This window comes from Odocoileus virginianus, chromosome 15 (genome assembly GCF_023699985.2).
Source record: "Odocoileus virginianus isolate 20LAN1187 ecotype Illinois chromosome 15, Ovbor_1.2, whole genome shotgun sequence".
Lineage (NCBI taxonomy): Eukaryota > Metazoa > Chordata > Mammalia > Artiodactyla > Cervidae > Odocoileus > Odocoileus virginianus.
Window position 1 is genome coordinate 57,258,777 of NC_069688.1, and position 26,815 is coordinate 57,285,591.

At 43.4% G+C, this 26,815-nt stretch overlaps 1 protein-coding gene across 4 annotated transcripts in view; it reads left to right on the forward strand.

Moving 5' to 3' along the window:
• Positions 1 to 1,468: 1,468 nt before the first annotated feature.
• Positions 1,469 to 26,815, forward strand: part of RUNX1T1 (RUNX1 partner transcriptional co-repressor 1) — a 149,641-nt gene continuing 124,294 nt past the window's right edge. Inside the window, exons 1-2 of one of the 4 annotated variants that reach the window (XM_070477411.1) lie at positions 9,268 to 9,358; positions 9,546 to 9,689. Coding sequence is in view for 1 of the 4 variants with exons in the window: in XM_070477415.1 (XP_070333516.1) it covers positions 1,826 to 1,853 (28 nt within the window). In the remaining 3 variants the exon portion in view is untranslated. Of the gene's footprint in view, positions 1,854 to 9,267; positions 9,359 to 9,489; positions 9,690 to 26,815 lie in introns of those variants that run through there. The other 3 variants (XM_070477413.1, XM_070477415.1, XM_070477412.1) reach the window with 3 other exon arrangements.

Here is a 26,815-nt window from a genome sequence, read left to right on the forward strand (position 1 = left end):
AGAGCAAAAAATAAACAGCTGTAAGGCAGAAACTACTATAGAATGTACAACTTGATAAAATTTGAGATTCAAATTAAGAACATCAAATATCAAATATCAAGACTTAACATTACGATTCATTAATCCATTACAATTCATTAGTCAAATGTCCCAAAGAGAGGGCAGAATTTACAATGAGTATTTTCTGAAAATGAATTGCAAAAAATTAGTAGAATCTGAGACTTCAGAACTGGAAGCTCCAGCTGGGTTTAAATGGATGGGGGAAGGGATCTTACTATTAAATATTTGAAGCACCATTTAAAAAAATAAAACCTACCAACGTCTCATTAGTTCCCCCTGCATCAGGCCCATTCTGACTTTATCTTAAACATCTTTTCCTTTGTAAAGACGAAATTTAGAAACACACACACACACAGGATATGTTGCACTGATGTAGGCCAGTTGGGAAAAAAAAAAAACCTGGTTCAGAGCAGGATTTCAAATTGTTACACTAAATATAATAACATTTGCAGTCATGGCACTGTTCCATAATAATTTTTAAAGATTTCATTTTACTCATCATCGCCAGCCATTATCTGATCATATTTGACCTACATATTAATATTTTCATTATTATCCAAGCCCCTTTTGCTCTGTACAAACAAACTGTCAGTTCTGTTCACTGCGAGATTATTTATTTACTTTGGAAATAACTGGAATTCTTTCACCGTATCTTTTTCTCCAGGGACACCCCCACCCTCAGGATTGATATTAATGTCTGGGGGAGGGGGGATACAACCCATAAAAACAAACAAACAAAAAAACACCGTGAGATAGAAAAGGGCCCCCTCTTCATGGCATACTATGGGAGAAGTAGAAAAACAAAGGGAAAAAGAAAATGATAATTGTTTTCTCTAAGGCTATTATCTAATGCGAAAGCAAACAGTCAGTCTGGAAATCAGCTAACAGAAGGGGATTAAGAGAGAGGAGATCTGAGCGGGGCTTGATGGCTCGCAGAGCTGTGTCTCCAGCCAGTGATGAGACGCAGGCAGGGCAGCCAGGAGCGCTCCAGATGGCCGGGGAAAGTGGTCGTCTTGGGTTACTGCAGGGCGCCCGGGGCCCCGGGAAAGCATCACTAGGGAGCCGGCCCCAAGTCCAGCCTGCCCGGGAGAGGGCGAGGCCAGGAGACAGGCGGCCCGCGCGCCCGCGCGCCCCGGCCGGCCGGGCCAGCCCATTGTTAACTTACACTTGACCCCGTGACCCCGCACGGCACCGATGTCCCCCGCCTCCCCCGCCCGCCGCCCGCGCCCCCCGCGCCCCCCGCGCTGCCGCGGGCCCTCCTCCCGGCCCCGGGGAGCGGCCGCGGCGCCCCGGGCGCGGGCGCGCGCGCTCTCGGCGCCCAGCGCGCGGCGCCCCCGCTGCCCGGCGGCCGCCCCGCCGCCCCGCGCGCGTCGCCTTCCTCGAGAGTGAGCGAGGGCGCGCGAGGCCGACGCAGACGCCGCCCGGGACGGGGGCGCTTCCCCGCGCCCCGCATCCCATTCGTCTGCCGCCGCGGCGACCGCAGGGAAGGGGCGGGAGGCAGGGAGGGAGGAGCGGCGCGCCGCGCGTCCGGGGCTGCTCCGCGTGGAGGCGGCGTCTGGCCGGCGGCCCCGACCCCCGGGCTCCTCGCCCCGCGGCTCGCGGTGACCGGCGCCCGGCGGCCTCGCAGCGAGCGCGCGCGCGAGCCCGCGGTCCTGGACGCGCCGGCCCTTCGGGGGCCAGGAGAGGCGCCGCGCCCTCGGCCCCTCGCCCGGCGGGCCGGCGGAGAAGACGGCAAGTTCTCCTGGCACCTCGGAGCGGGTGGCGGATGGTGGGACTCTCCGGCCCTGTGCAGTGTAAGTGCCCGCGGGCGGCGGGGACTGGGGACACCGGGGTGGGGGGTGCCCTGGTTGTTATTAATTCTCATTCTGATGACCGTCCCCTTCGTTTGGGTTGTTCGGCCGGGAGGCTCCGGGCTGTCCCCGTCGCTGAACTAGGGTAGAGCCACGCACCGGGGCGAAGAAGAGCCTCGCGAGTCGCTGCCGGCTGCGGTGACACTGAACTTCACGGGGCAGCCGGGGGTGCCGTTTCACTCTCGGATTCTCCGCCCTGCTGCCCCCCGTTTTCTTTTCTCTCCATCATGACGATATGAGAGCTGGAAGATCATACTTATTCCCACCACCCGCCCCCGACCGAACCCCCGGGCAAGGTACCCAGGGTGAGGGTGGCAGGTGGCCCTAGACCCTCACCTTTATTTTTTTAAATATTTTTTTAAACTGCAAAGTCTGCTTTTGATGGTGGAAAACTTAGCTCTGGGATCAGGAGAGGAGAAGGAATCTTAAGTTTTGAGCCCCGGTGGCGACTGCGGTCGGGGTCCTTAGAGCGGTCCCCGGGCGCTTTGTGGCCACCCTGCGAACTCGCCCTGGTCGTCTTCTTGGGCTCGCGGGGTGATCGGGTGGGAAGCCCCCGGAGATCGGGCCAAGTCCCCCGATCCCGAACTCCAGTCGGGGTCTCCCGATCCGAGTCTGCCATCCGCGACGGGCTTGGGGCTTTGCCGTCCCGGCTGAGTGGGCAGCGTCCCTGCGGCCCAGACCTCCGCGCGCCGGGGGCTCCGGGGCTCCGGCGCCCCGGCCCTTTGGGGGTTCCCTGCGCAGCCTCGATGGGGGCTCCCGTCTCCTCTTCAGAGTGGGGAGCCCTGTGCTGGGCAGCCGAGCCCCCGCCTGGAGGAGCCCGGACGGGGAGCTGCGTCCCGCGGATGCAATTCGTTTACTCGGCCCCGGCGCTCTCTTTGGGGGACTGAAAGGGTTGGGGTGATCGGTGCACCCAGACCCCTCTCCCTGGGCGGATCTGACGCTGGCCAGGACCCCCCTAAGGAAAGACAGTTCGGTGGGTACAAGGCGCTTACATCCGTTTTGTTTGTTTTTTTGAAACTTTCTATGGAGGTTGGGGTGGGGTAAGGGCAGTCAATCCTTGGAAAAGTTTTGAGTACAGATTCCAGGAAGTAGGATGTGAACCCAGACTGTTACTAAAAATAGCCCCATCCCCCACCCCCCACCCCCCCGCGCGCTTTTCAAGTTTGGAGGATTTGGCTGGGGAGCCCTTGGAGCCCTGTTTTCCTTATTCCTTGCAAAGCGTCCTGGCGGTTGAAATCTTTTGAGCATAGCTATTCTTCAAGATCTGGGCATCTCAAAGCCAAACCCGCCTCAGCCTGGCACCAGAGTGTCACTTTAAGGAATCGCCAGTGTCCCCCGCGGAGGAGCTCCAGAAGACCAGTCCCAGAGTCCAGGGCCGGGGAGTGAAGGTCAGGAGTTGGGGGGGGGGGGGGCAGGCCACTCCAGACCAACGTGCGTGCTTCATGTCATTCCAGGCCCCCTTGAATTTTTAACTTCGCTCCCTTTAATTAATCTGCCCAGGGCCTTGATATAAATGGCTGTCCACAGCTGCTGCAAATTGATTTATCCCCTGGTAAAGGTTGGGTTGCTGACCAAGGCGTTTTCTCTTTCTACCTTCTGTGTGAACTGAAATCTGTTTTACAGGTCCCCCCCCGCCCCCCTTTAAAACATGTACCATTTTTAAGCGCATTCAGTGTCTTTTATTGTCATAACCCTCCCTTTGCACAGAACGGGAGTGAAACTGGGTCTGTGCCCAGTGAGTCCACACCCGCTAGAATACAAATTGATCAGCTTTTCAGTGATAAACCGGTAGTGTCCTGGGCCTTCTTTAGTTTTTTGCAGTCTTTTGCTTTGACCATGTGAGCATTCTGTTGTGACCAGTCACTCCTGTCATTACAGTTCCTTAGAAAGGGTGAACAAACAATTGTTTCTTAAACCATCCTGGCCCAAACTCAGATGCTTATGTCAGATGTGATGTGTACAAAGAGAAGCAAATTCATAATTCTCTGGATCTTTCCCCATTGTTTATTCTTCATGTCAGTTCTAGTTTTAACATTGTAGGGGCTTTCAGGTAGCATGCATGGGACAGTCTGATTTTCATTTTCTTTTCTTTCTTTTTATGGGTGGTTATTTTTAAAGGGACGGCTGACAGCCTCACCCAGTGTTTGACCTAGGCATCTTTTGCAGCCAGGAAGGATATTGAGGAAGTTGAAGTCTAACATTGCTTTATCTATACTGTATTTAGCATTTCTTTGGCTTATTCTTTCAAAAGAAAGAATTTCCACTAAATAATCAAGGAATCAGGCTCATTCTGGGTGTATAAAAGCTGACTTTATCTGCGATCATACTAAGAGAAGAACTTTATGTTAGAAGACTTTGTGTAAGCATTCATAATTTTTTGTAAACCATTTAGACAGCAGTCACTTTATTTGAAAAGCTAAATACTGAGTGGGAGAGTTTGAGTATGGAGTATCTCCAGTGTCCAGTTCGTATCTAATAAAAGAAGTAGAAAAAATGGTGTATTTTTTCCTTTAATGTTTGGACAGCTCAAAGCAGACCAGAAATCTTTGAAATGCTATTTTCCTTTATAGCTTTAGTCTCTGTGGTTCACTAATATCTGCTAATAATTTGATTTAAATATGATCCATAAAAGGGCTTTCCTAATAAGATACATTCTTCTTGTAGTACAATGCAAACTGCCCTATCAAGTTGCAAGCTGCTGGAAAAGGTAGGACAGTACATATTGCAGCTACAAAATTGCAGCTTTATATTTTTACAATTTTCCCTTTCTGAAGAAAAGTAAAATATTGTTCTTGATGCTAGATGTTAATGATGAATTCTTCCATCCAGGGTGTTAGTATAAATATTTGCAGATGAAAGAACACTTCATAAATAGTAAAGAAGTACACAAATGTAAGGGGCCATTATCATTTATTTTATTATAAAAATAGAAGCTTATTTTATTGTTAAAAAAAAAAAAAAACTTTTCTTTTTTCCCAACATTGAAAAGGGATCACGAGAAAGAAATGCTTCCAATAGGAATGCTGGTCAGTGGTTGTCAGGTTAGGACATTCTTCACTGTCAAATCCTGTTTCTCACTTCTTTGATATGAACATCAGCTGACAGGCGCTGAATGCAAACCCTTCTTTACTGAGGTTTTATGCAGGCAGCATAGCCCTTCATAGCAAAGCAGTCTCAAAAATTGGCACCTGCAGGATTTGCATGTGAAAAAAAAGATTCAGTTGCATTTTACTGGAGTCTTATTACTGTAAGTTATGTAAGTTCAGTGAGAAAAGCTATTTGTTGATGTTTGGACATTTAAAAGTTCTTTGTTTTATGGACACCTTATTCATCATCTAGTGATTCACAGACTTTATTGATAGCAGAAGCAGGGAGAAGTGATCTCTGTCTTTATAGATGTTATTTAGTATGAAATGGTGTTATTTTTAACCATGTGCTTACAGAGTGCACTAGCATGCATGGTTAATTTTTAAAATGTGCCTTAAAATGATGCCTTCGTACAACTTTCAGAATCCATCAGAAGTTAAACAAATACATGAAATTAGGTTAACATAAAATACCCTTTGAAAACAATCTGGGATTTTAGGAGTTCAACCATAAGTTAAAATCTATAATAAATTAAACATTTCATAGTTCTAAATTTCTTTACTTGTTAAATAATTTGTCACCAAGGTGCCTTTTAAAAATACCATATTTGACCCTTTTATGCAAAATAACTGACAAATGTTAAGTCAACTAAAATACCTTTGTGAACCTTAGAATATTATCCATCAGTGAGAACATTTCATCCAGAATAAGTTATTTTTTATTATCTAAAGAGACACGCTCCAGCTTCACTTTTTTACAGCCATTAATATAAGAGTTCCTAAATAATGTTTAAAGAACAGTGGACATTTTATTAAAGCAAACATTAGTTCAGTTTAATGGAGGTAATTGTAAGTGATAAGACAGAGCAGGTTATCTCTGTGTTGTTTAAACAGAAGGAGCTACTTTGCACCATTTCCAGTAGCCATCTGTAGAAGAGAAGGGTTTGCACCTGTCTGTCCACACTAATTATAGATTAGGGCCAAAGAAATGAAATTCGAGGAGGTTTTCAGCTAATGAAATCCATACTGATTTTATTGTAAATGTGTTTTATGTAAAGAGGGTGATGGTTGAGTTAGGAGTGAATAAATGGCTATGTAGCTGCTAGGCACTTGGTTTTGAAGCACAATTCTGCTGCATTAACCTCTGATATTAAAAAAAAAAAGGAAGACAAACAACTTAGACACGGATGCTAGTCTTTGTTTGGCATCCATAGCTACACTTTAGTAAGCAGCAGTGAGATTCCGTGTGCAATTTTAAAATGTGCTGGAAAGCAGCTTAAATGTTAAGAATATTCTAGTATTTTGAAATGCAGATGAAGTAGAAGGTAGGTTTTAACTTATACATATAAAACATTAGGAAATTAGAAAGCTTTTTTTTTTTGCATTTCAGTTTCACATACATGAGAAATTAAAGCAAAATGAGTGAGGAATTCATTCTGCAATAAAAGGTCACATGAATCTCTACCACATCTGTTTATAGTAATTATGAACATAATTAACATAAGAATTACAAATGAAATAATGACAAGCTGAGCAATGAGATATTATGCCATAATGGTCATATGTTGGAATTCTCACATTATAGCACACTAGAATTCACATACTCAAAGAAAATGCTAGATTTTTATCTGAATTAATGCTTCAAAACTTATCTGCTTGAGACAGATGGACTTCTTGCTTTTATAGGAAGGTAACCTATTATTAAGAGAAGAACTAGTTGAAATTAAGATTTCTAGTCTCCAGCCTGGCCTTTAAGACAGCTGTGATTATAGAAACCACTTCCTGTTGTACACTTATTCTATGATTGTACTTCTTGATTATTATATTGCTTTTTTCTAAATTGAAAGCTTTGCAGCAAAGTGTTTGCTTTGGAAGAAAGTCATGGATTCCTCCCATTTGAGAATTGGTTGATCTTTTCTGTAACTGTGAGCCAAAAGTCAGTGAACAAACAAGGTAGTAATAGAAATAGTATGCCTTCACAAAACAAGAACATTGGCAGATAAGCTTTTGTGCAGTTTTCTTCATACCTTCAGTGTCTGGATGCTTTTTAAAGAGAAATGTAAGCCTTTTCTGTGGAAGTAGTAGGGCTTTGTTTGTTTTATAAATAGCATTTTTTCAAAGCACATGTAATGGAAAAATCAGTTGGCATTTGTAAGTTGTATTTTTTACTTCCTAGACTTGCATTGGATTAATAAACGTGTGTCTGTAGTCTTTATCCAAACTGATCTAACTAAGATGTATTAAAGGGGCAGGTATATATGGTTTCGCCTGGTTATCCTGAATACAGTTTTCTATAGCAGCTAGAGAAAAAGTGAAAGGTGACCCTTTATGAGAGCTATAATGATACTCTAGAAATCTGACATTTAAAACATGTAAGAATGACAGATTTTCACTCATTTAGAGTGCACTCGATTTGGGAACACTTCCTACCAAACGGCCTCCTCCCTGTTCTTGCACCCTGGTATAACTATTGAACCTGCTCACTTTTTGAAGATTTCTGGGGAAGTAGTACCTCCTCTTCTCATTGATACCCGGAGGTTTTCCACGTGATTGGCTTACTGGTGGATTGTGGCAGAGCCCTTTTCATCTGACATTCATTGCATGACAAGATTTTTCACACATGCCCTTCCTCCACCAATGCCTAGCTTTTTGCACTTTACCTGACCTATCAGGTTTCCCTTAATTGTTTTCTTGGGGTGATGGGAGCTTGGGGGCCAGGGATTCACTGCTCATAAAACTTTTTGAGCAAGTGGTTTGGAGGGGAGTGCTTGCTTCATCAGTTTGCTCTTGTGGTTCGGGGGCTCAGCTGTGGCCCCCTCTTTGTGACCCCTGCCTCTCCTGATTTTCTGAATGTCTTCAGATTTGTCTCCTCTCAGAGGCGGCTGCTAGGGCTCTTGCACTTCGATGTTGGTGTTTTTCTGTAATCACCAGCCTTATTTCCCCTCACCCCAAACTGTCGAGCCCCTGTGCACAAACTGTTTTACCGTCTGAAGTTTCACTGCAGCAGGGGCCATAGTGTATGTCAGGAACAGTTCTGGAGTTTATTGGCTTCTTTATTCCAAACTCACCCTTCATACTGAATGAGCTTCTTAACCAAGCTTCAGTGCCTTGAAGTGCAACATGACCAAATACTCCCCCCCCCCCCCAATAAAATAACCTTCTTTGCTGCATTATTTGCACTCCATTAAGGATCTGATCAGATGTTCACGTTGGCTGGCTGACGGGTGCATTTAAAAGGGGAAAGGGGGCTCCCAGGAGACCACTCAGGTGTACGTCCCTGCAGACCCTGATGGGGGTGGAAGAGGCACTCTGGACTGGGAGGAGCGCTAGCTCCCGGCTTGGTGTCTGATTGATTTCTGGGCTCTGGGGTGGGGTGAAGAGCTGTGGAGGCAAGCTCAAGCCGGGATTGATTGCCTCGATTTCAAATTCCCACCTCCAAAATAGGCTCTCGGATGTACACACCGGAGCCCCCACCGCCAGCACAGTTTCTGGGGGTGCAGCAGGTGTCTGGGAGTCACCTGTAGCTCCCGGTCACAAGTGCGTCTCCTCCCCGCGCCGCTGGGGCCACCTTGACAAGCCCAGGGAGATGCCAGCGTTTGTATCCGCCCCACAGCCGTCTCTGTGGATGTGGGCAGGGGGCTGGAAGCCAGTCTCGGGGCCAGCCAAGAAAGGGACGAGAACTCCCACTTGAGGCCGATCGGGAAGGGCTGTGTCGCTGCCCGTGAGGACTCCCCGGGTTTGCTGGGCAACTTGGGTCTCTCCGGATGGAGGTCACCCGGTGACTGCCTCGTTGTTAAGCTTCTGCAAAAAGCGGGCTCTGGATGCCCCTCTGACCTTGACAGAAGCTCCCGGAATGTTAGCATCCCAGCTCCCCCCCCGCCATCCCCGGAGCAAGGGAAAAAGGCAGTTTGCTAGTCCGGATTCCCCCCGCTCTCTCTCCGGGTGGGGACGGACTGGGGGTGGGGGGTGGGGGGGAAGACGGGTCAGCCTCGGCCAGCCTGGGGGCGCCTCGCTCGCCCCCTTGCCCCCCGCCCCGCCGGTCCCTCTCCTTCGCTGCAGCCCGCGTCTCCGGTCCCCTCTCTCTCTCTCCCGCTTCCCCTGCGTCTCCCGCGCCGTCTCACACGCACCCTCTGTTTATTTTCCTGCCTCCATCTGGGCCCTGCTGATATTGTAATCACCCCGATGCACGCCGGCTCCGCTCGGCTCCCTCGTGCGCCCGCACACTCACTCACACACAATGTGCCATCCCGACAAGCCTCTGACTTCTGATAAGCTCCGATGTGTGTTTAATGAATACAAAGCCGCGGTCCGGGGGCTGCCTGCGCGGCGGCGGCCGCCTCTCCTGCGCTGCTTTGCCAGAAGGTAATCTCGGCGGCCGGGGGGGCCGGGGGCCGGGGGGCGGGCCGGGAGGAGGGGGGGTGGGGGGCGGGAGGCAGGGGGGCGCGGGGAGGCGGCCTTTCTCTTTTCCTCTCCCCCTTCCCGAACGATTCAGAAGTCGATAAGACCGGGAGAAGTGAAGATGTACCATGTTATCTGTCGCTCCTCTTAGCTGGCGGAGAGAATTTACATTTCAAGATTAGCAGAGGGAGGAAAGAGAAATCTGCCTTTTGTTGTGTGGGGTGAGGAGCAGGCATCAGCCCTGGCCTGGCTGCTATCTCCCATCACCTCTGCTATCCAGACAGGACTCACCGAGGTGAGATTACCGGAGGGCCTTATCTTTCCTTGGGTTTCGTTTTTTTTTTTTTTTGCCATTCTGAATAGGTTTAAAGGGGACTGGATGGGGGGGGGAACAATGGATTACGGTATTGATGGGATGCTGAAGCCTTTGGATGAAGAGGGGTAAAGAAGAAGCTGCTTAACAACTTGATTAGTTCCTTTTTATTTTGATGTTAAGGTGAGACTGTCCCTTCTTTGGGTTGAAAGTCTGTAGGACTTAAGGGAAAACCGGAATGGCTTGAATGCCTTATATTATTTTCACCCCCACCTCCTGCCCTCCTTAGCACCGTCTCCCTTCTTATAACAAGAGTTTCATTTACCCCTTATTTGTAGGATTGATAAACTGAGCAAAATCGGTTGAGGCTTTTGGAATTGATCATTTGTGTTTGGTTCCGTGTGACATGTTTTGAATGGGTGGTGAATTGATGCTAATGGTAGTACTTGGGTGAGTGAGAAGAGCAAATGAAACCTACTTTTAATGTGGAATTAGTTGATTTTATAGTATGATTTCAACTAGGTCCAGAGGGAACAAAAATCAAATCTGTAAGGTAGATTTGCATGTTGAATTTAAACCGTGGAATTCCCGCCCCCCCACCTTGGAATTGGTTTAAAATGAAAATAATTTTAAAACGTTTAATCAACCAGTTTAATTTGAAACATGTTTGATACACTCTTGAGTGTGTTTAAAAATTATAATATAAACTTTAGAAGGTTTTTAAAATGGGTAAAAGTGGGAAAAACAATTGTTTTGCTTCCTACACATAGTCAGGATAACTATTTTCATAGGTAAATATAATCCAGTAACTAAGAGCCTAATTAAAATTTGTTTAAAGGCAGGGGGGCATGTTTCCTTGTTGACAGCAGATCGATTGGGTAAGACAATAGAGTCCCATTATTTCACTTCCATTGACTGAACATATTGACATTTCAGGTTTACTGTTGCCTCAGTGAGCATGATGAAACACTGAAATTCACAGTCCAACTGGCCAGAGTGGCACATATATTTACTGTATGTCATTTCTGCCTGGGGTTACCTTGTCACCCAGGCAGAATGGGAATAGACAGCCTGGCATCCTTCGGAAGGGTAGAGATCTTTTGCCAGTGAGCTGACAGAGAGCATTTCTTAGGGACATCTTTAATTTTACTTAGAATCAGGTGTAACATAAATATGTGATATACTTTTATTTGACAATCTGGGGAGCTACTTAGCTATCAGTCGTTGTATTTTACATATAATAATACCCATTTTCAAGCTTTCCCTTTACCTTCCCAGAGATACTTACATTGAATGGGTTGGTCGCATCATTTAGGTAGTTTGTGCTCAGGTGACATCCATTTTTCTCCAGTTGGGGATATTCAAGCACCTGCTAAATCTGTATCTGTTTAAAGACATGTGTAAGTCCCCTTCAAAAATAGGGTCTGACTTTCCTTTTTCCTGTGGGTGGAATATGAAAGCAGAATGTGTATATTTTACATTCATGTGACTGAATAGAAAGCAGTATGTATAGATAAACATATATTCTAAGCAGTGACAGAGAAAATAGTATTCTGTGTGTAATCTACCCTTTTACACATTTTGCATAGTCTTTGCATAATAAAACTTAAGTTTTAGGCAGACCTTGAGTCAAAGAAATTTGAATCGTATGAAAAGTGAACATGGAAAAAACCAGAAGGGACTTAATATATTTTTTAAAGTTTAGTGAAAATATAAAACTATAATGAATATGCCTTATACCCAACAGTTCTTGTCATCAGGTTAGGCAACTGATGCTCTTTACAACATTTAGAACAAAACTAGTCCTTTATACCATTTTCATGAAAATGTTAGGTTTCTGTTTGATCAGCAGGTGCTGTTGAGATGAAAGCCATGTGTAAATTTTCAGAAGGCCAAAAGTGTCAATTCAGAAAAGGAAAGTGATAAGAGAAAATGCAATCAGTTTTCCTGTTTTCAATTTGTGCAGGATTTGAAGAGCTGTTTTGTTAAACTGCTACATCTGCTCCAATATGAATATTGAACTACTTCCACTAAAAATAACAACCTATAATTTGGAAGCTACTGCAGTCTTTTGTTAATGTGAGTGGGTTATTTAAAAACAAAAAAACAAAAAAAATTAAAAAAATAAAAAAGACAATTTTCTATTCTGACAATCTCTTGCCTAATGTGCATTTTCATTTGTTGGCACTTTTATCCTCAGCAGATAAATGGTATTATGCAATTAGGACCTCATCTCGTTTGACTATGAAAGAGATTTCCATAGGTGGAAATCCTTGTAATACAAAATGGTTTCACATAAAACAAAATTTATTTTAAAGTAACCTGTTTAAATGCAGTTACTTAAATTGAGATAGTTATTCCTTACATTCTCTAATACTGCAATTTTTAACTTACTGCTGACTATTATAACAAAGTTAACACTATTCCATTGCATACTGGGCATTCTATGATTTATTTCACCTTTAATATACCTGTAAATGTAAGTTTAAATTAATCAGGGATATTTTACCTAACAGGGCTTTCAGAATAATTTTTTTCATGCTTAAATAAAATGATTAAATTATGCTTGAGTGCCTGCATACAAAAGCTTTAGCTTCTATAGTACTGCTAATCAAATAAGTTTTATGGACAGGGAAAGCACCACATTAGAGAAAAATTGGATGCATTTTACTAGTGACATTTCTAGGAAAGACATGTTTAAAAAGTTACTCAATATTAATTAAAAAGAACTCTAACATGCATAACAATAATAAAAATAATACTTATCCCTGCAGAAGGAAAATAAATGGCAATACTAGTCATGTAAAACTGGACATAGAGAATTAAGGTAGAGGAAGACCTATAAAGTTTGGATCGGGTTTCATATTGACTCCATCCACAGTTGCAGTTGGATGGACTTGTGGTATAGTAATTTGTCTAGGGCGAGACAGGATCACTGCTTTGGATCAATTAGAGGCTATGTAGCTTGTAGCTTCACACTTCAATTGCCAGATACACTCACTCTTCAAAGATAAACTCAGAATATCTTCAGAATGGATACAAGGGAAAACAGACACTGTGATACATTAGCATATTTGATATTAACAAATGCAATGTTTCTTCTGAAACACCAATCAAAAGAAGAGGTTGTTTGAATAACAACATTGTATATACTTGTGATCACATGTACAACTGAGAATAATTCTTATAAAGAATGTAATTTCCAGTTAGAAGCCCAGTTGTGGCATGTTGTTGCTGGCATAATTTCAGAGATCTAGGTATATTCCTTGGTGAGTATAGTCTCTAGTATAGAGCCAAGCACTTTGGCTCAAGAAATGTCACCTGAGTCACATGAGTGAAGAAAGTTTATTTCACAGACAGAGCCCCATCATTTTGTATATGACCTTCTAGTGTATTGTTTCTGTGTTGAAGCCTCAGTACCTTATATGACATGAACAGGAAAGAGCTTCCTGTGACTCTTTTCAGAATGTTCATACTTTATCAAGTGATGTTCAGGCTTTTATACAGAACCGCTGAGAAAGTAATGCCCTGTGGTTGAGGTTTAAGGGGTGAGACACTCTTGTTTGAAAACGCTTAAAACCATCAGTCTTGCTTAGAACCACTAACATTTTCAGTAACTGTGAGAGACCTACTTAAAATCCCCCTGTCTTGATAGCTCTAATGGAGATTATCTGTATAATGGAACTCATGAAGCGGGCTTGTTTTTGCGGGCTTCATATTGGCCAGGGTCCCTAGGACAAATCTGTACTTGAGTGAATGGGGCCTCTTGTTGACTGTGGAGAGTACAGATGAAAAGCTTTCCTATCGTGTGTCCAACATCTGAACACCTCCCAGTGCCTTACGGAATGTGGTTCACTGGATTCATTCATCTTTTAACGCCCGGGGCTTAGACTACTTCTGAGGGTGCTCTGGGCATTCGAGGGCTGCCACCTAGTTGTTGATCTGGGGAGAAAGTAGAAGGACTGACAAATATTAGAGACCTGCTGTGAGCCTGGCATTAACTTTTACGTGCAGTGTCATCACTGATTTTAAGTAAATGATTAACCAGCATTTCACTTTCTTCATTTCAAAGAGATGTGGTCCATCACTCTAAAGGTAGCTTTAGTTGCTCTTCTGGTTTGACCTTTTGCTCCAATTTGGAAAACTGAGGTTTCCTTATGTTCCCCAAATTTAATTACCTGCTCTGTTCCCAAGTTCTAATAGAGACATATTCTCTGAATACTGGGCTTTATGTACTCTTTAGCAGTCATGATCTATGCATCCACTGTTTCCCTTACGTTTGTGCTTGCCTCCAACCTAGGAATCAGAGTAGGCTCCTGGCCAGCAGATATCCTAGGATATGCCCAAATGTTTGCCACTCTGTATGCTTCTTCCCAGGGGGCGCTAGTGGTAAAGAACCCATCTGCCAATGCAGGAGACAGACATAATAGATGCAGGTGTGATCCCTGAGTTGGGAAGATCCCCTGGAGGAGGACTTGGCAACCCACTCCAGTATTCTTGCCTGGAGAATCCCATGGACGGAGGAGCCTGCCAGGCTCCAGTGGGTTGCAAAGAGTTGGACACGACTGAAGCGACTTAGCACGCATACGCACTCTGTGTCCTTGTCCTCCTGATGCAGGTTTTTCCATGACTAAGTGCTGTTCTCTCATCAGAATGCCACCTTCCCACGGTGCATGGCCTTGGGACCTGTCCCTCTGTTGGTCTCACTCAGCACTTCAGAGCAGTCTTCTGCCAGTGGTCTTAGGCCCTGAGGCTTGGCCCATCTCAAGCAGTTTGGTCCCTCTCCATCTCGATCTCAGCATCTCCCGGTTGGCCGGGTCCACTTCCTAGTCACAACTAAGAGGAGAGGGAGTCTGGATCATCTTGAACTTCTAACTGATTATGTAGCATAAAGCACTCTGTTATAAAACGAAGCGCCTCGTGTGTGTGCCTTCCCCTCATAGGCAGACTGAGGTCCCCCTACCAGTTCGGTCACTGACTTGCTGGGTAGCCTCGGGTGCACTCCAGCTTCAGGAGCAAATGGTGGGCAGACTCTGATCACGAGTCTTCCCAGCTCTCATCTATGCAGGTCTACATAGCATATTGCAAGTAGGCTTTCAGGAATTTCCCATGGTTAAGAAAATGGAAAAAAAAAACCCCATTATATTTTCATTTCTGAATTGGGGAATACTACTAATCTGCAAATCTCTGGGAAATAGAATCAGTGCAGAATGTCCTCAGCTCCCCACTGTTTGTTACAAAGAAGAGGTGTGGGGAGGAGTCTGTCATTTTTCTCCTGGTCATCCTGGATCTCAGATGATTGCCTGAGATTTTAGTTGTGACTACAGTCCTTTCAGAGGTGAATGATGGAGGAGAGTGAGAAGGAACTAAAATATTTTAGGTCTTGCACAAATAAAGCATTCTGTATACTTGCCCCTCACCTCACCTAAGATGAACTTGGTGCCTGGGGCCAGGACTGAGAGATTAAAGACTCACCTTGGTGTTTACCAGGCTTTTCTGGCACCCCACAGTCTCAAGGTTGGGACTCAAGTCACTTGGAAATTTAGAAAATGACCTCTTTAGACCATTTTTGGAGAGAACCTGGGAAGTAAGAGCTTGTTTAAACCAACAAGGGCACCTTATCATTTGCCTGGGAATCAGATGTTAAGTGAAAAAGACCAAGAAACTACCTGTTGTCTGAAGGAACAGTCTGCTGTCGCTTCTAAAAGTGATGGGGAGCCCAGTGACCACCCATGACCCTGCTTTTGTGCTTGCACTTAAAAAAAGTGGGCCTTGTTAAAAGCTCAGTCCTAGTTTGTGAAGTTATTAATCGTGAACCCGGGCTGGATTTCTTTGGAATTTAGGAACTATTACATTTTTATACTTCTGGTTTGATTAAGCCCTTTGTCATCATTCAGGATGGCAGTGGAAACTTCTGCTGTTTACGAGGAAGGACATGGGAGTTACATCAGATTCGTGTGTCCCTAGAAATGGAAATCACAGGAACCACTGTTGCTTCATAGGCTGTAGAAAATTTTTGCAGTGGCATTTGAAATTTGGTGGGAGGCCAAATTCAAGTTCTTTGCCACAAAGGTGAATGTCTTGAAAGTATGTATGCAGGGAACTGTGGAGACCTGACTTGACTGAATTGAATACTACATCAGAGAAATAATAGGGAAAATGTTACCAGGAGATATAATGGCAGTTTGTTTAAAGAAAGCTATCAAGAGTTATGGGGCCACTAATGACAGAGGAGACGTTGCTAGACCATTGATGAGTTTAGCTGTGGCCAGCTCTGTTGGAGCTCCAGGAGAGAAAATTAGCTAATGTTAGTGTTTGGGACGTCCTTTCTGCTCGACCTTGTGGGGAGTATACCTGGTGACGCTCAGGTAGGAGGTCAGAGAGGTGTTAGGAAAGTAGGTAGATTATGGTGCCTGCAAAGACTGGCATAAGGGTTGTGCCAGGGAGCTAGCAGAGCAGCATTGCTGAGAGCTTTTCAGATGCACATCTAACTTGGCAAGCGGAACATTAGCCATTGGGAAGTCATCTCCTAGTGAACATGGTGGGAAGCATGGTGCAAGCTGTGCTTTAAATACAAAGTCTTAGGAAGCTGGTCACTCTACTTTGTTAAAACTAGATGTACTATACTCCTTCCCCTAACCTCAAGATACAGAAAGATGTGAGCTGTAAGACAGGTCATGAAAGACTGCTAGTTTATTTTCTGAGTCTATGCATATGTTATGTACACAGTGATGAGCAAACACAGCTGGGAAGAACAGCAGATGATATTGGGACTGGAACTGTGGTGTTTATCAGACTGATATAGTAATCCTTCTTTCCTGTGAAAGTGTTCTTTTCAAGTGATGTTAGAATTCTGTAACTTTTATCATGTGTCAGGCAAGGATTCTTTATTGCCTAACCTCTTTGCCTACCTGTCACACATTTTCATCCTCATCTCTAGCTCGATTTATTTAGAAATGATACCCACACTTGACCTCTGATGGGAAACAAATGTGGAGAATGAATTCATATCCTTTTGTTTGAATCAGGGTAGGTTAGGTAGGCTCAGGTCTAAAGGGAAAGTAAATGTGATCAGTCTCCATTGATTTATCCAAGTCAAGCTTTGAGTTGGCTAGAGAAAGTGGGTGTAAAATATCAGAGAAAAACATAAATGAAAAGCAGTAAAGTGAGCAACCCATTAAAGCTAATTTGACTGCCTTAAAAGAAAGGCATGTTGTTTGGGCAACCTTTTAGAATATTTGAAAGAAAATTAAGGTTTTTGCTTTTGGTTGTAAACCTGAAGTAAGTTTATAAATATTTAATGAATGACTACTATATGTCAGGTAGTAGTACTTTCCATATACTACTCTATGTAAAGTACTAGTACTTTCCATATACTACTATAGGATTGGGAGTGGCGTGGAGGCTGCCCAGATTGGGTTCAGGTCCTTTCGTTCATTGTCTTGGCACTGTGAAACCAGAATAGTTCTGTTCTTTATCACAGCTGCTTTCTGTAGTAGACACACACAACAGGGAGTAGACCCAGTTCCCACTGAATGATAAACCCACTCAGAACAAATCAAATAGCTAGAAAAGGTGAAGAGGCTTTATTACTTGCTGGTTAAATGGTATAATAAATGAAATTTCAGAGTGAATTGAAATTTTAAGTCTGTTTTAAGAGAGGTAGGACTTATCAAGGCAATGTTATTATAATGGGGTTGTGGGCAGTTATAAAGTAAGAATGGCAGTTGGAAAACGTCTTGGGAGAGGTGTGTTGGGTGGGGTGGGTAGAGTAGAGAGAGAATAAATTAATGTGGATCCAGCAAAAAGGGCCCTTGGGTGAGGCTTGGGAAATAAGCAGAAAGATTATAAATGTTTGGACTACCAGGCATTTGATTTAAGCTTTGTCTTCTGAGTAAACCAGAAATTTAAAAAAACTTCTGTGTCCAGTGGGACCCCTTAGGATTGGGAGGTGGTGTGGAGGCTGCCCAGATTGTTCATCCTCTTAGCACTGTGAAACCAGAATACTTCTGTTTTTTATCACAGATGCTCTATGTATTAGGTTTTCTGATTGGACTTTTTTTTTTTAATTGGAGTATAATTGCTTTACAACACTGCATTAGTTTCCACTGTCCAGGGAAGTGAATCAGCTACATGTACACGTGTCCCCTCGCACGTGGACCCCTCTCCCATCCCGGCCCCCATTCCACCCATCTAGGTTGTTACCGAGCACCCTGCTGAGGTTCCTGTGCTTTATAGCAGCTTCCCACCAGCTGTCTGTTTCACCCATGGTAGTGTATATCTGTTACTTGAACAAAGAACGCCATGGTAAAATATACCTTAATAAAACCAAAGCAGAAAAAATAAAAACGCAACAGGAAATCATGGACCCAGTTAAAGTTGTCTTTCTAAAGATTTGGTCTGATTCTGGTGGGCCAGATTGGGGTGGATGGAATGAAGGAAGACCGAGGCCAGGTAGAGAACTGAGTTTGCAGTAGTTTAGATGGTAGGTGTTTGTAGAAGAATGGCCAGAAATGGGTTTCTTGGACAAGGAGGAATGGGCAGAAGCTAGAGACATTGCTAAGAAAAGTAATTAGTACTTGGATATGGGGTGAATTTAGAGAGGGGGAAGTGATGACACCTCAGATTAGATGTCCATTGCATTTAGCTTGCCAAAGTTTGGGCATTGAAGTGAAGTGAAAGTCACTTAGTCATGTCCGTTTGTGACCCCATGGACTATACAGTCCATGGAATTCTCCAGGCCAGAATACTGGAGTGGGTAGCCTTTCCCTTCTCCAGGGGATCTTCCCAACCCAGGGATTGACCCGGGATCTCCTCCATTGCAGGCGGATTCTTTACCAACTGAGCTATCAGTGTTTAGAGGACAGTTTACCTACCCCAATAGACTCATGGACGCACAGCCTCCAGAAAGCAGCCTCGGAACCCAGCTGGGTATCTCTTGCGGTCCAGCTACTTTGGGAAATGTCAGTGGGGCTGACGCCGGGTAGGTTTCCTTAGAGTAGTGCTTGCGTGGAGCGTAGATTACTGATTGTCCTGGGACTTGGCTCTCCTTGTGCTTTGGCTCCTTGCATGCATTTCAAACTGTTTTTTGAGTTTTCTTCCATTTTGCAGACCGCCTGGTAGAATAAAGTGTGATCAGGAGGGCTGGGTCTGGACCTTTAACTTTCCACCAGAGCAGCCTGTCTGTTTTATGTGTTTCAAGCATTAGACTTTTGTTTAGGGAATAATTTATAGAAATTTCTTTCAATTCTGATATGTAAAGGAGAGAAGGCAGGGACCAGAGACTAAGGAGTCAAGGGGAGTTGATGGCAGGGCGGAGGCTGTGTTTATTATACCGCAGTGTGTCTCAGACTCTGTCCTCAGTATTCTTGGGGGATGGGAGTTTCAAGGCGGCCTTTGAACCTACCTTCATTCATTCAGTTCTCCAGTCTTTGTCTGCAGATCAAATACTTTTTTCACACAGTGACATTTTCCAAATACACATTAAATTAGATGAACAAAACTGAATTTAAATATTACTAAAATTGATACACTCATCTTTGTGTGTTTCACAATCAGCAGAGTGTTAGCAAAATACTGTCATGTGTGGGATCACAATCTTTTGTTTTAAATTGGAGGCCTCCTATTGGTAAAGTAAAGGGATCACTTTTCTATGTTAAGGGGCAGTATTCAATTCGTGATTAAATTGCTCATTGTTAATTGTCCCTGCTATTTAAAGAGTTTTAGTTACTGGAGGAAACAACAACAAAATGTAGGACTTTTAGGGTCTGGTTCACCAATATAATATTATTTTAGGGACTTTCACCTTGTTTAGTATCATTTAACTTGAAAACACTGGAAATTCTTTTTACACTTTGAACTTAAGCTAAATTCAGAGCTTGTGGATAAAAGCTGTCAGAATTGAATCTTTAAGACTTTTTTCTTCTGTAACCAAACTGTAGTTTTTAAAATAATGAGACCAATTTATGTATGCTAATATGGAGTCATTCCTGAGATATATTGTGAAATGAAAAAAGCAGGGAGCAGTGTATATATAGTATGCTACTTTTGTACAGAAAAAGTAGTACAAGAGAAGTACAAAAGCTTCTACTTGTTTCACATATGATAATATACGTGTTTCAATGATATGCTCTCAAATCATCCCGCCCTTGCCTGCTCTCACAGGATGCTCAGGGCTGTGTACTGGGATAACCCTGAGGGATGGGATGGGGAAGAAGGTGGGAAGGGGGTTCAGGATGGGGGACACATGTACACCCATGGCTGATTCATGTCAATGTATGGCGAAAACCGCTACAATATTGTAAAGTAATTAGCCTCCAAAAAAAGAAAAAAAGCTTCTACTTGTGGGAAAAGTGTGCATGTGAATCTGATAACAGTATTTGCTTTATGGGAAGAAGGGGCTTCCCATAGCTCAGTCGGTCAAGAATCCGCCTGCAATATAGGAGACCACAGTTTGATTCCTGGGTCAGGAAGATCCACTAGAGAAAGGATAGGCTACCCACTCCAGTATTCTTGGGCTTCCCTTGGGGCTCAGCTGGTAAAGGATCTGCCTGCAATGCTGGAGACCTAGGTTAGATCCCTGGGTTGGGAAGATCCCCTGTAGAGGGGAAAGGCTACCCACTCCAGTATTGTGGCCTGGAGAATTCCATGGACTGTATAGTCCATGGGGTTGCAAAGAGTCGGATACGACTGAGCGACTTGCGCTGCTATATGGGAAGAAAGTGGGGCTGAGGCATTGGTGGTTGGAAGGAGAATTTTTGTTGCATGTCTCTTGGTCTTCTGAGTTTTTTGAAAACCTCGTGTGTTTCACTCACTGTAAAGTTAGAGCCTGTAGCATCAACTTGGGGTGGATGGTTCTGGGATTCTGCCCTTCCTAGGGGGGAGGGTGATGCCCTTCTCTTCTCTACTAGAAGGAAGTCAAGTGGAGAAGTGAAGAGACCCAACTCCCCAATACTTTGCCACTTGTTGAAACTCCTACTCTTCATCTGGAAATAATTCTCAGCTGGATAATAATGGTGTGACCCATAAGGTTGTCAAGTGGATTGCGTGAAATGATGTGTGCAAAGCACAGTATCATTTCAGAAAGACTTGTTCCTGCTTGGCATCTGACTTGACCACTCTTGAACTGTCCACCACTCTCTTCTGGAAGCCCCCTGTAGGATCTTCTCTCTGTGGCTGTTCCTTCTTAGTCACCTTCACTCAGCAAATACTTAATAGAGAGCGTGGTCCTGTTTAATGCCGGGGGGTATACAGATGTCAAGTCAGACAGTGCCCCTGATTTGCTAGCCTTCCTCACCTCAGCCTTAATTAAGACTTGTTTCTACCGGGAATCTGCTTTGTGCTCTCCTCGCTTGCTAATGAAACTATTCAGGTTTTCATGAACTGTCTTCTTCAAGTCAGTTTAGCTCAGTCGTGTCCAACTCTTTGCGACCCCATGGACTGCAGCACGCCAGGCCTCCCTGTCCATCACCAACTCCCAGAGCTTACTCAAACTTGTGTCCATTGAGTTGGTGACACCATCCAACCATCTCATCCTCTGTCGTCCCCTTCTCCCACCTTCAGTCTTCCCCAGCATCAGCATCTTTTCCAGTGAGTCAGTTCTTCACATCAGGTGGCCAAAGTATTGGAGTTTCAGCTTCAGCATCAGTCCTTCCAATGAATATTCAGGACTGGTTTCCTTTAGGATGGACTGGTTTGATCTCTTTGAAGAAGATAGATACCTTCTGTCTCTTCTTCAAAGATACAGTTTATCACATCTAACATTTCTCTGCTATCCATATGATTCAGACTTCTCTCCTGATCTGTAAACTCCTTAAAGGTAGGAGCCTGGAACAGTTGGGGGTACTTTTTGATGCTTTATTAAATATTTGGTGAAAGTTCCTGCCTTGAATTCCAGTTATTTACTTAATACTGTCCTCAGATATTTCATTGCTAAGGCCAAAATGCAATCTTTGTTTGCAAGATCATGTCATTTCTTTCCCAGTCCTTTTCCCCCTTGGTCCCTTTTTATTGTGTTCTCTTATCATGGAATGTACAGTTTATTGCCATCATATTTTAGCTTTAAGTTTTAGCAACTGAAAAACACCCCCATATATAGCAGCCCTGGGCAAACTGAAGTGCTTAAGTCACCTGCGTGTTCATAAATGTGTATCTTAACCTGTTTTATTTCTTTTTTTACCCTATGGCTCATAATTGTACTTTGTGTAAAGGATGAGCTCCTTGAAATTATACACAGAATATTGTATGCATGGACGTATTTCTGAGCTGGAGCTGTCCCTTGGATCAGGGACCCAGCCAGGCTGAAAACCATCTTTGTGACTCCCAGCTTTCCGTCTCCCAAGCCCCCCGGTGACCCCCAGCTTTCCGTCTCCCAAGCCCCCCGGTGACCCCCTAGGTGCTAGGGGCTCCTGTTGGTCCTTCTTTGGGTGGCCATGTCTGTTTTCTGGACAGATCTCAGGCTGAGCACTTCTCCCGAGTACTCTTAACTCCTTCTCCGTCTCTCTCTCTCAGTTTGCCAGATATGTGTGGGGAGGAGGTCCAGTGAATGCCTTCGTGGAGTGACGTTCACATGTTGCCTTATTTAATACTTACCCGCGAGTGAGCTAATTTGCAAAGCCCTCCTCAAGGCTTCCTCGCTTGCCCAAGATCACCCTGCGTGAGTGGTGGGCTGAGGTCTGAACCAAAGTTTTCTGACTCCCAGGCTCCTCTGTTCTGGGGCTCGCTCCCGCTCTGCTGGAAGTCTGCAAATCCTCCCACCCCATTCTTTTTCCCCGTGGCCAGGGCCAGCCACAGAGACTGCAGGTGGGGACTAAAATGGAAATTGTCAGAACTTCTCACTGTACTTAGAAAAGTTACCGTCTGGAGTACAGAACTATAGCAACAGCTTTTCTGAGGCAGGAAGAGAGGGAGAAAAGGAAGGGAAGAAAGGAGAGAGAGAGATCAGCTATTGAGGAGCAGCAGCAGCCAGGCCGTATTTGCAGTTGGACAGTTGTAGGATTTTTTTTTTTTTTTTTTTTTTTTTTTAAGCCATGTGGCCATCAACCACGAATGCATATACTTTCAAAGTCTCGTTTTCCTTTTATGTGAAAGTTTCCAGGATGGAACAGATGCCTTTATTTGGAGAAACCAATCTTTGGAAATAATTGGTTTTCTCTCTGCTTATCCTCTAGGTGATCTTCCACAGATGAAATTAGATGAGGAAAAGAATCACGCAGCCTTAGCTTGTAGTTATTTCTTTATTTTTCCCCCCTGCAAAATGTTTTGGGACCTGCAGCTTACGTCCACATATTTTGGTATTGTTGACTGATCATAATTTAGCACAGCCATGACTCTCAGAAAAGAAGATGTTGTGATCGCACTAGGTCATTTTTGAATAGTGAACTAGTGCCTTAATGCTTTAAATGATATTAAAATAGGTATTGCCTCCTTTCTGCTCTCAATTGATTATCTCTTCATATCATCCTGGTGAGTTAGGTGTAATCGTCTTGTTGTAGAGATTTACACCTAAAGCTTAGAAAGGTTAAATGACTTGTTTCAAGGTCAAATAGCTAGTAAGTGTTAAGACCTGACATTCCAGTCCATTTGTGTGGAGTGGGCTTCCAAGTGGTCAGTGCAGGTAAGGAACAGTCATTTTAGGAAATTTTATTTTATTGAAGATTATAGCAGAGGAGATATTTCAGAGCTTCCTGCTATTTTCAGTTGCCTGGTTAACTTATTGATCACCCTATGTTGTCACCTTGACTATAAATAATTCATAGATCGGTCACCTGCTTTCTGTTTAATTTTTTAATCTTTAAATATCTGAAGTATTTTAAAATAGTGCTTTATCACAATAAGAGGAAGAAGCTGGAAGGAAGACAAGGTAGTGTCAGTTATCCTTTATTCCTTTGTTCTCTCAGCCAGTATTGAGTGAACTCCTTCTATGAGTCAGGCACTGAGTTTGAAGACTGTTGAGTACACCTGGCCCCTTCTCTCATGGCTGTTACAACAAAATGCATATATTGCATCAAGGTAAGGTCTGAAGACAGAAGGAGAATAAGATGGGATCCCTTTCCAGCAGGAAACCCACTTGATAAACTAAATTGGGGGATAAGGCTATGCATAAAAACCTTAAAGGGTGCATGGACTTAATGCTGCCTGCAGTCCTTAATTGTGGTTTCCCAGTGCTTGCTCTGGGAGGGAGGGCTGGCTTCTCAACTGTGGATGCCCTGTATGATTTCCATCACAGCCTATATTTGTACAGTATTGATGGGGATGGGTTCGTATGAACAGTATCTGGAAGATAAAGGTTGCCCAGCTTGATATAGACCATAAATGCTGTTACAATTTAAAGAAGAAAGAATGATCATAAGCCTTAGGAGTGGTCACGGAAATGTTTGTGATGGTCATTGGGTGTGAATTGGACCTTTATAGCATTTTATTAGGTGGAATTCCTTTATTTCATTCTCTTTAGGTGCCAAGTACAGTTTTAAGTATGGAAGATTAATGAGGAAAACAGACAAGACCCCTATCTAATAGATCTTATAGTTTAGGAGTAGGAGGCATACAGTAGAAACAGTTGTAAGATTATTCACCATCGTGTTAAATGCAGTGAAGACAATTAAAAAACCAGTGTTGGAGAGAAGGGTGGGGGTTGCTGCTGGTAATGGAGAGACTTGACTTTGGACAGGAGGGAAACTGTCTCTGAGGTTATACTTGAGTGAAACCTGAGTTGAGGAGAAGCTGGCCATCCACCAGTCTGGAAGAGTTAATGGACAAATCCATAAAGATGAGATGATGCATCTATGGGAGTTTATCCACTGAAGAGCTGCACCCTCTAGGGGGATGGATGGAGCCCCACTAGGGAGATGGATGGAGCAGAGGCTGAAAAGGTGCAGATTAGTGCCAACTCGTGGTGGCTCTTGAATGTCAGAATGAGGCAAGAGGAGGACTGTGTGCTTCTGTGCGTATCAGGGGTGAGTAGTTAGAGGAGAGGAGACTCAGGATGGGCATGTGTCACAGAAGCTTAAGGAATCCTGTGCAGTTGGAGTCTTGAAATTTAGTTCTTGTGACCTCTGGTGAGGGACACCCAAATAACAGTGTACCAGTCACTTCCTGTTAGAAGTTGAATGTTGTCTTAAGAGAGGCTGTTTCAAACCAGGGGGATGCAGAATTGTCCTACAAATGAGATTGTGGAGGCCTTGACAAGTGTAGGCTACAGCCCAGTACTAGGGACTGTGCTTGTTGAGATAAAATGTTTTCTAAGTCGGTTATGATATCATGGGTTCCTTTTGTGGAACAGAAAACTACTTGTATTTTTATTAAAGTAGAGGGACAGTCTTTATGTTACAAGATGCTTTTGTAAAAAGAAATAGATTAAGAGTTGATTTGCTTCAGACTGATAAAAAGAGGTGTGTTAAATCCTCATTTTTGGAATAGCTGTGTCTTATTTACTAAAGGAAAAGCCCCAAATGTTGATGTAATTCTAAAGAGAAATGTGTTTAGGCAGCGAGGGGATTCCTGGCAGTGATTGAGAAACACAGTAATGGGGAGCTGCACTTGATCGCTTTTGAGGTTGATTCTTATGTGTGTAGTCTTTTACATCCTATTAAAACTTTGAAAGATAAACTGATACAAGAAGGATTTGCCAAGGCCAGCAACTCTTCCTTTTAAAACCTTGGCTCCGTGTACACATTGAAGGGGTGGGGGAGTAAGATAAAAGCATTATAAATATGAGGTTAACTGAATTCAAATAGAAGGTTCTCTCAAGTTATTGCATTCCTTAGAAAATAAATACATTGCACATATGGTTAAGATTGATCAAAAAAGTATTCTGTATGCCAGTGATTACATTCCCATCTGTGATTAAGATTTTCTGTCTGCATCTGGTTTTCACATTATATTTCTGTAACAAGAATCCTTTATATAGCAGAGTTCACTTTCTGTATTTTCTATTAGCTGCAGCTTGAACTACTGCACGGATCGCAGATTTACACATGTGGTTTTCATTACTTCATACCATTGAGAAAAAGTAATATTTGTTTGGGAATGTATGTTTTCCACAATTTCCATGGTAATACAACATGTTGAGCCTTTTTAATAACACTCTTGTAGAACTACAAATTGTTTGAGGCATTCTACTCTTGGTAGAGTTTAGCTTTTAAACTGGTCTCTGTGTATGTTCACTTCATGATGAGATTTTACAGGTTCAATGGCTGAGGATTGGAACAAAGCAATATTAAAGATAGAGAAATTTCAGTTGCATGTGATATACACTTTAGTATGTAAGTATCACAAATAATCTGAATGTGTATTCTTTAGTACTCATGACCGTTACTCATTTTATTGTTATTTTATATCAAAAGGCCATTTATTGTGTTCTAGGTATGAAGCACAAATGTAATACTCCAATCATTATTTTGAGAAATCCAAGTATTAGCACCTCCGCCCCCCCTTTTTAGGTGAATTATCTTATTGACTGTGATATAATGTTTCATATATAAAAATTGTTGAGTAGGAAGAATTCTCAGGGGTAACTTGGGGTTTACCTTGTGTGTTTCCTCAATGTGTATTTGTATGCCATGCTAACATTTAAGGAAAACATGTACACTTGAAATACTTTGTAACACTATCTTCCTGCCAACTTTTCTCCATTCACTTCAGAATACTCCCATTAAAACAGACACATGTGAAGTTAAAAAGTGAAACAGTATATTCTATACTGGGAGATCATTTATAATTGAGAGATCTATCTTATAAAAGTTTATCCACATGGTAGTTTTATGTGCCTCAAAACTGAGACCCACTATACCATTTTTGATAATAAACCCAGACAGTAGTCTGGTGTTTAGCAGTCATAAGGAGGAGGAAAAAGACTTAGACTCTAGGGGATTTGTATGGACTTGGCTTCCTTCATTTGTTTAATGGAGATTGTTCAATATGGCCCACACAGGTAGGATTTACTGCATCAGCCTCTCCAGGGCTTTTTGTTGATGTTGTTGAGGCACTAAATATTATCAGAAATCATACCTGAATCTAAGAAAAGTATCCATGTCCTTCTTTTTCCCAACAGTACTTATTTATCTTCTGTTTACAATATATATATATTTAAATTTTGCCATTAAGAATGA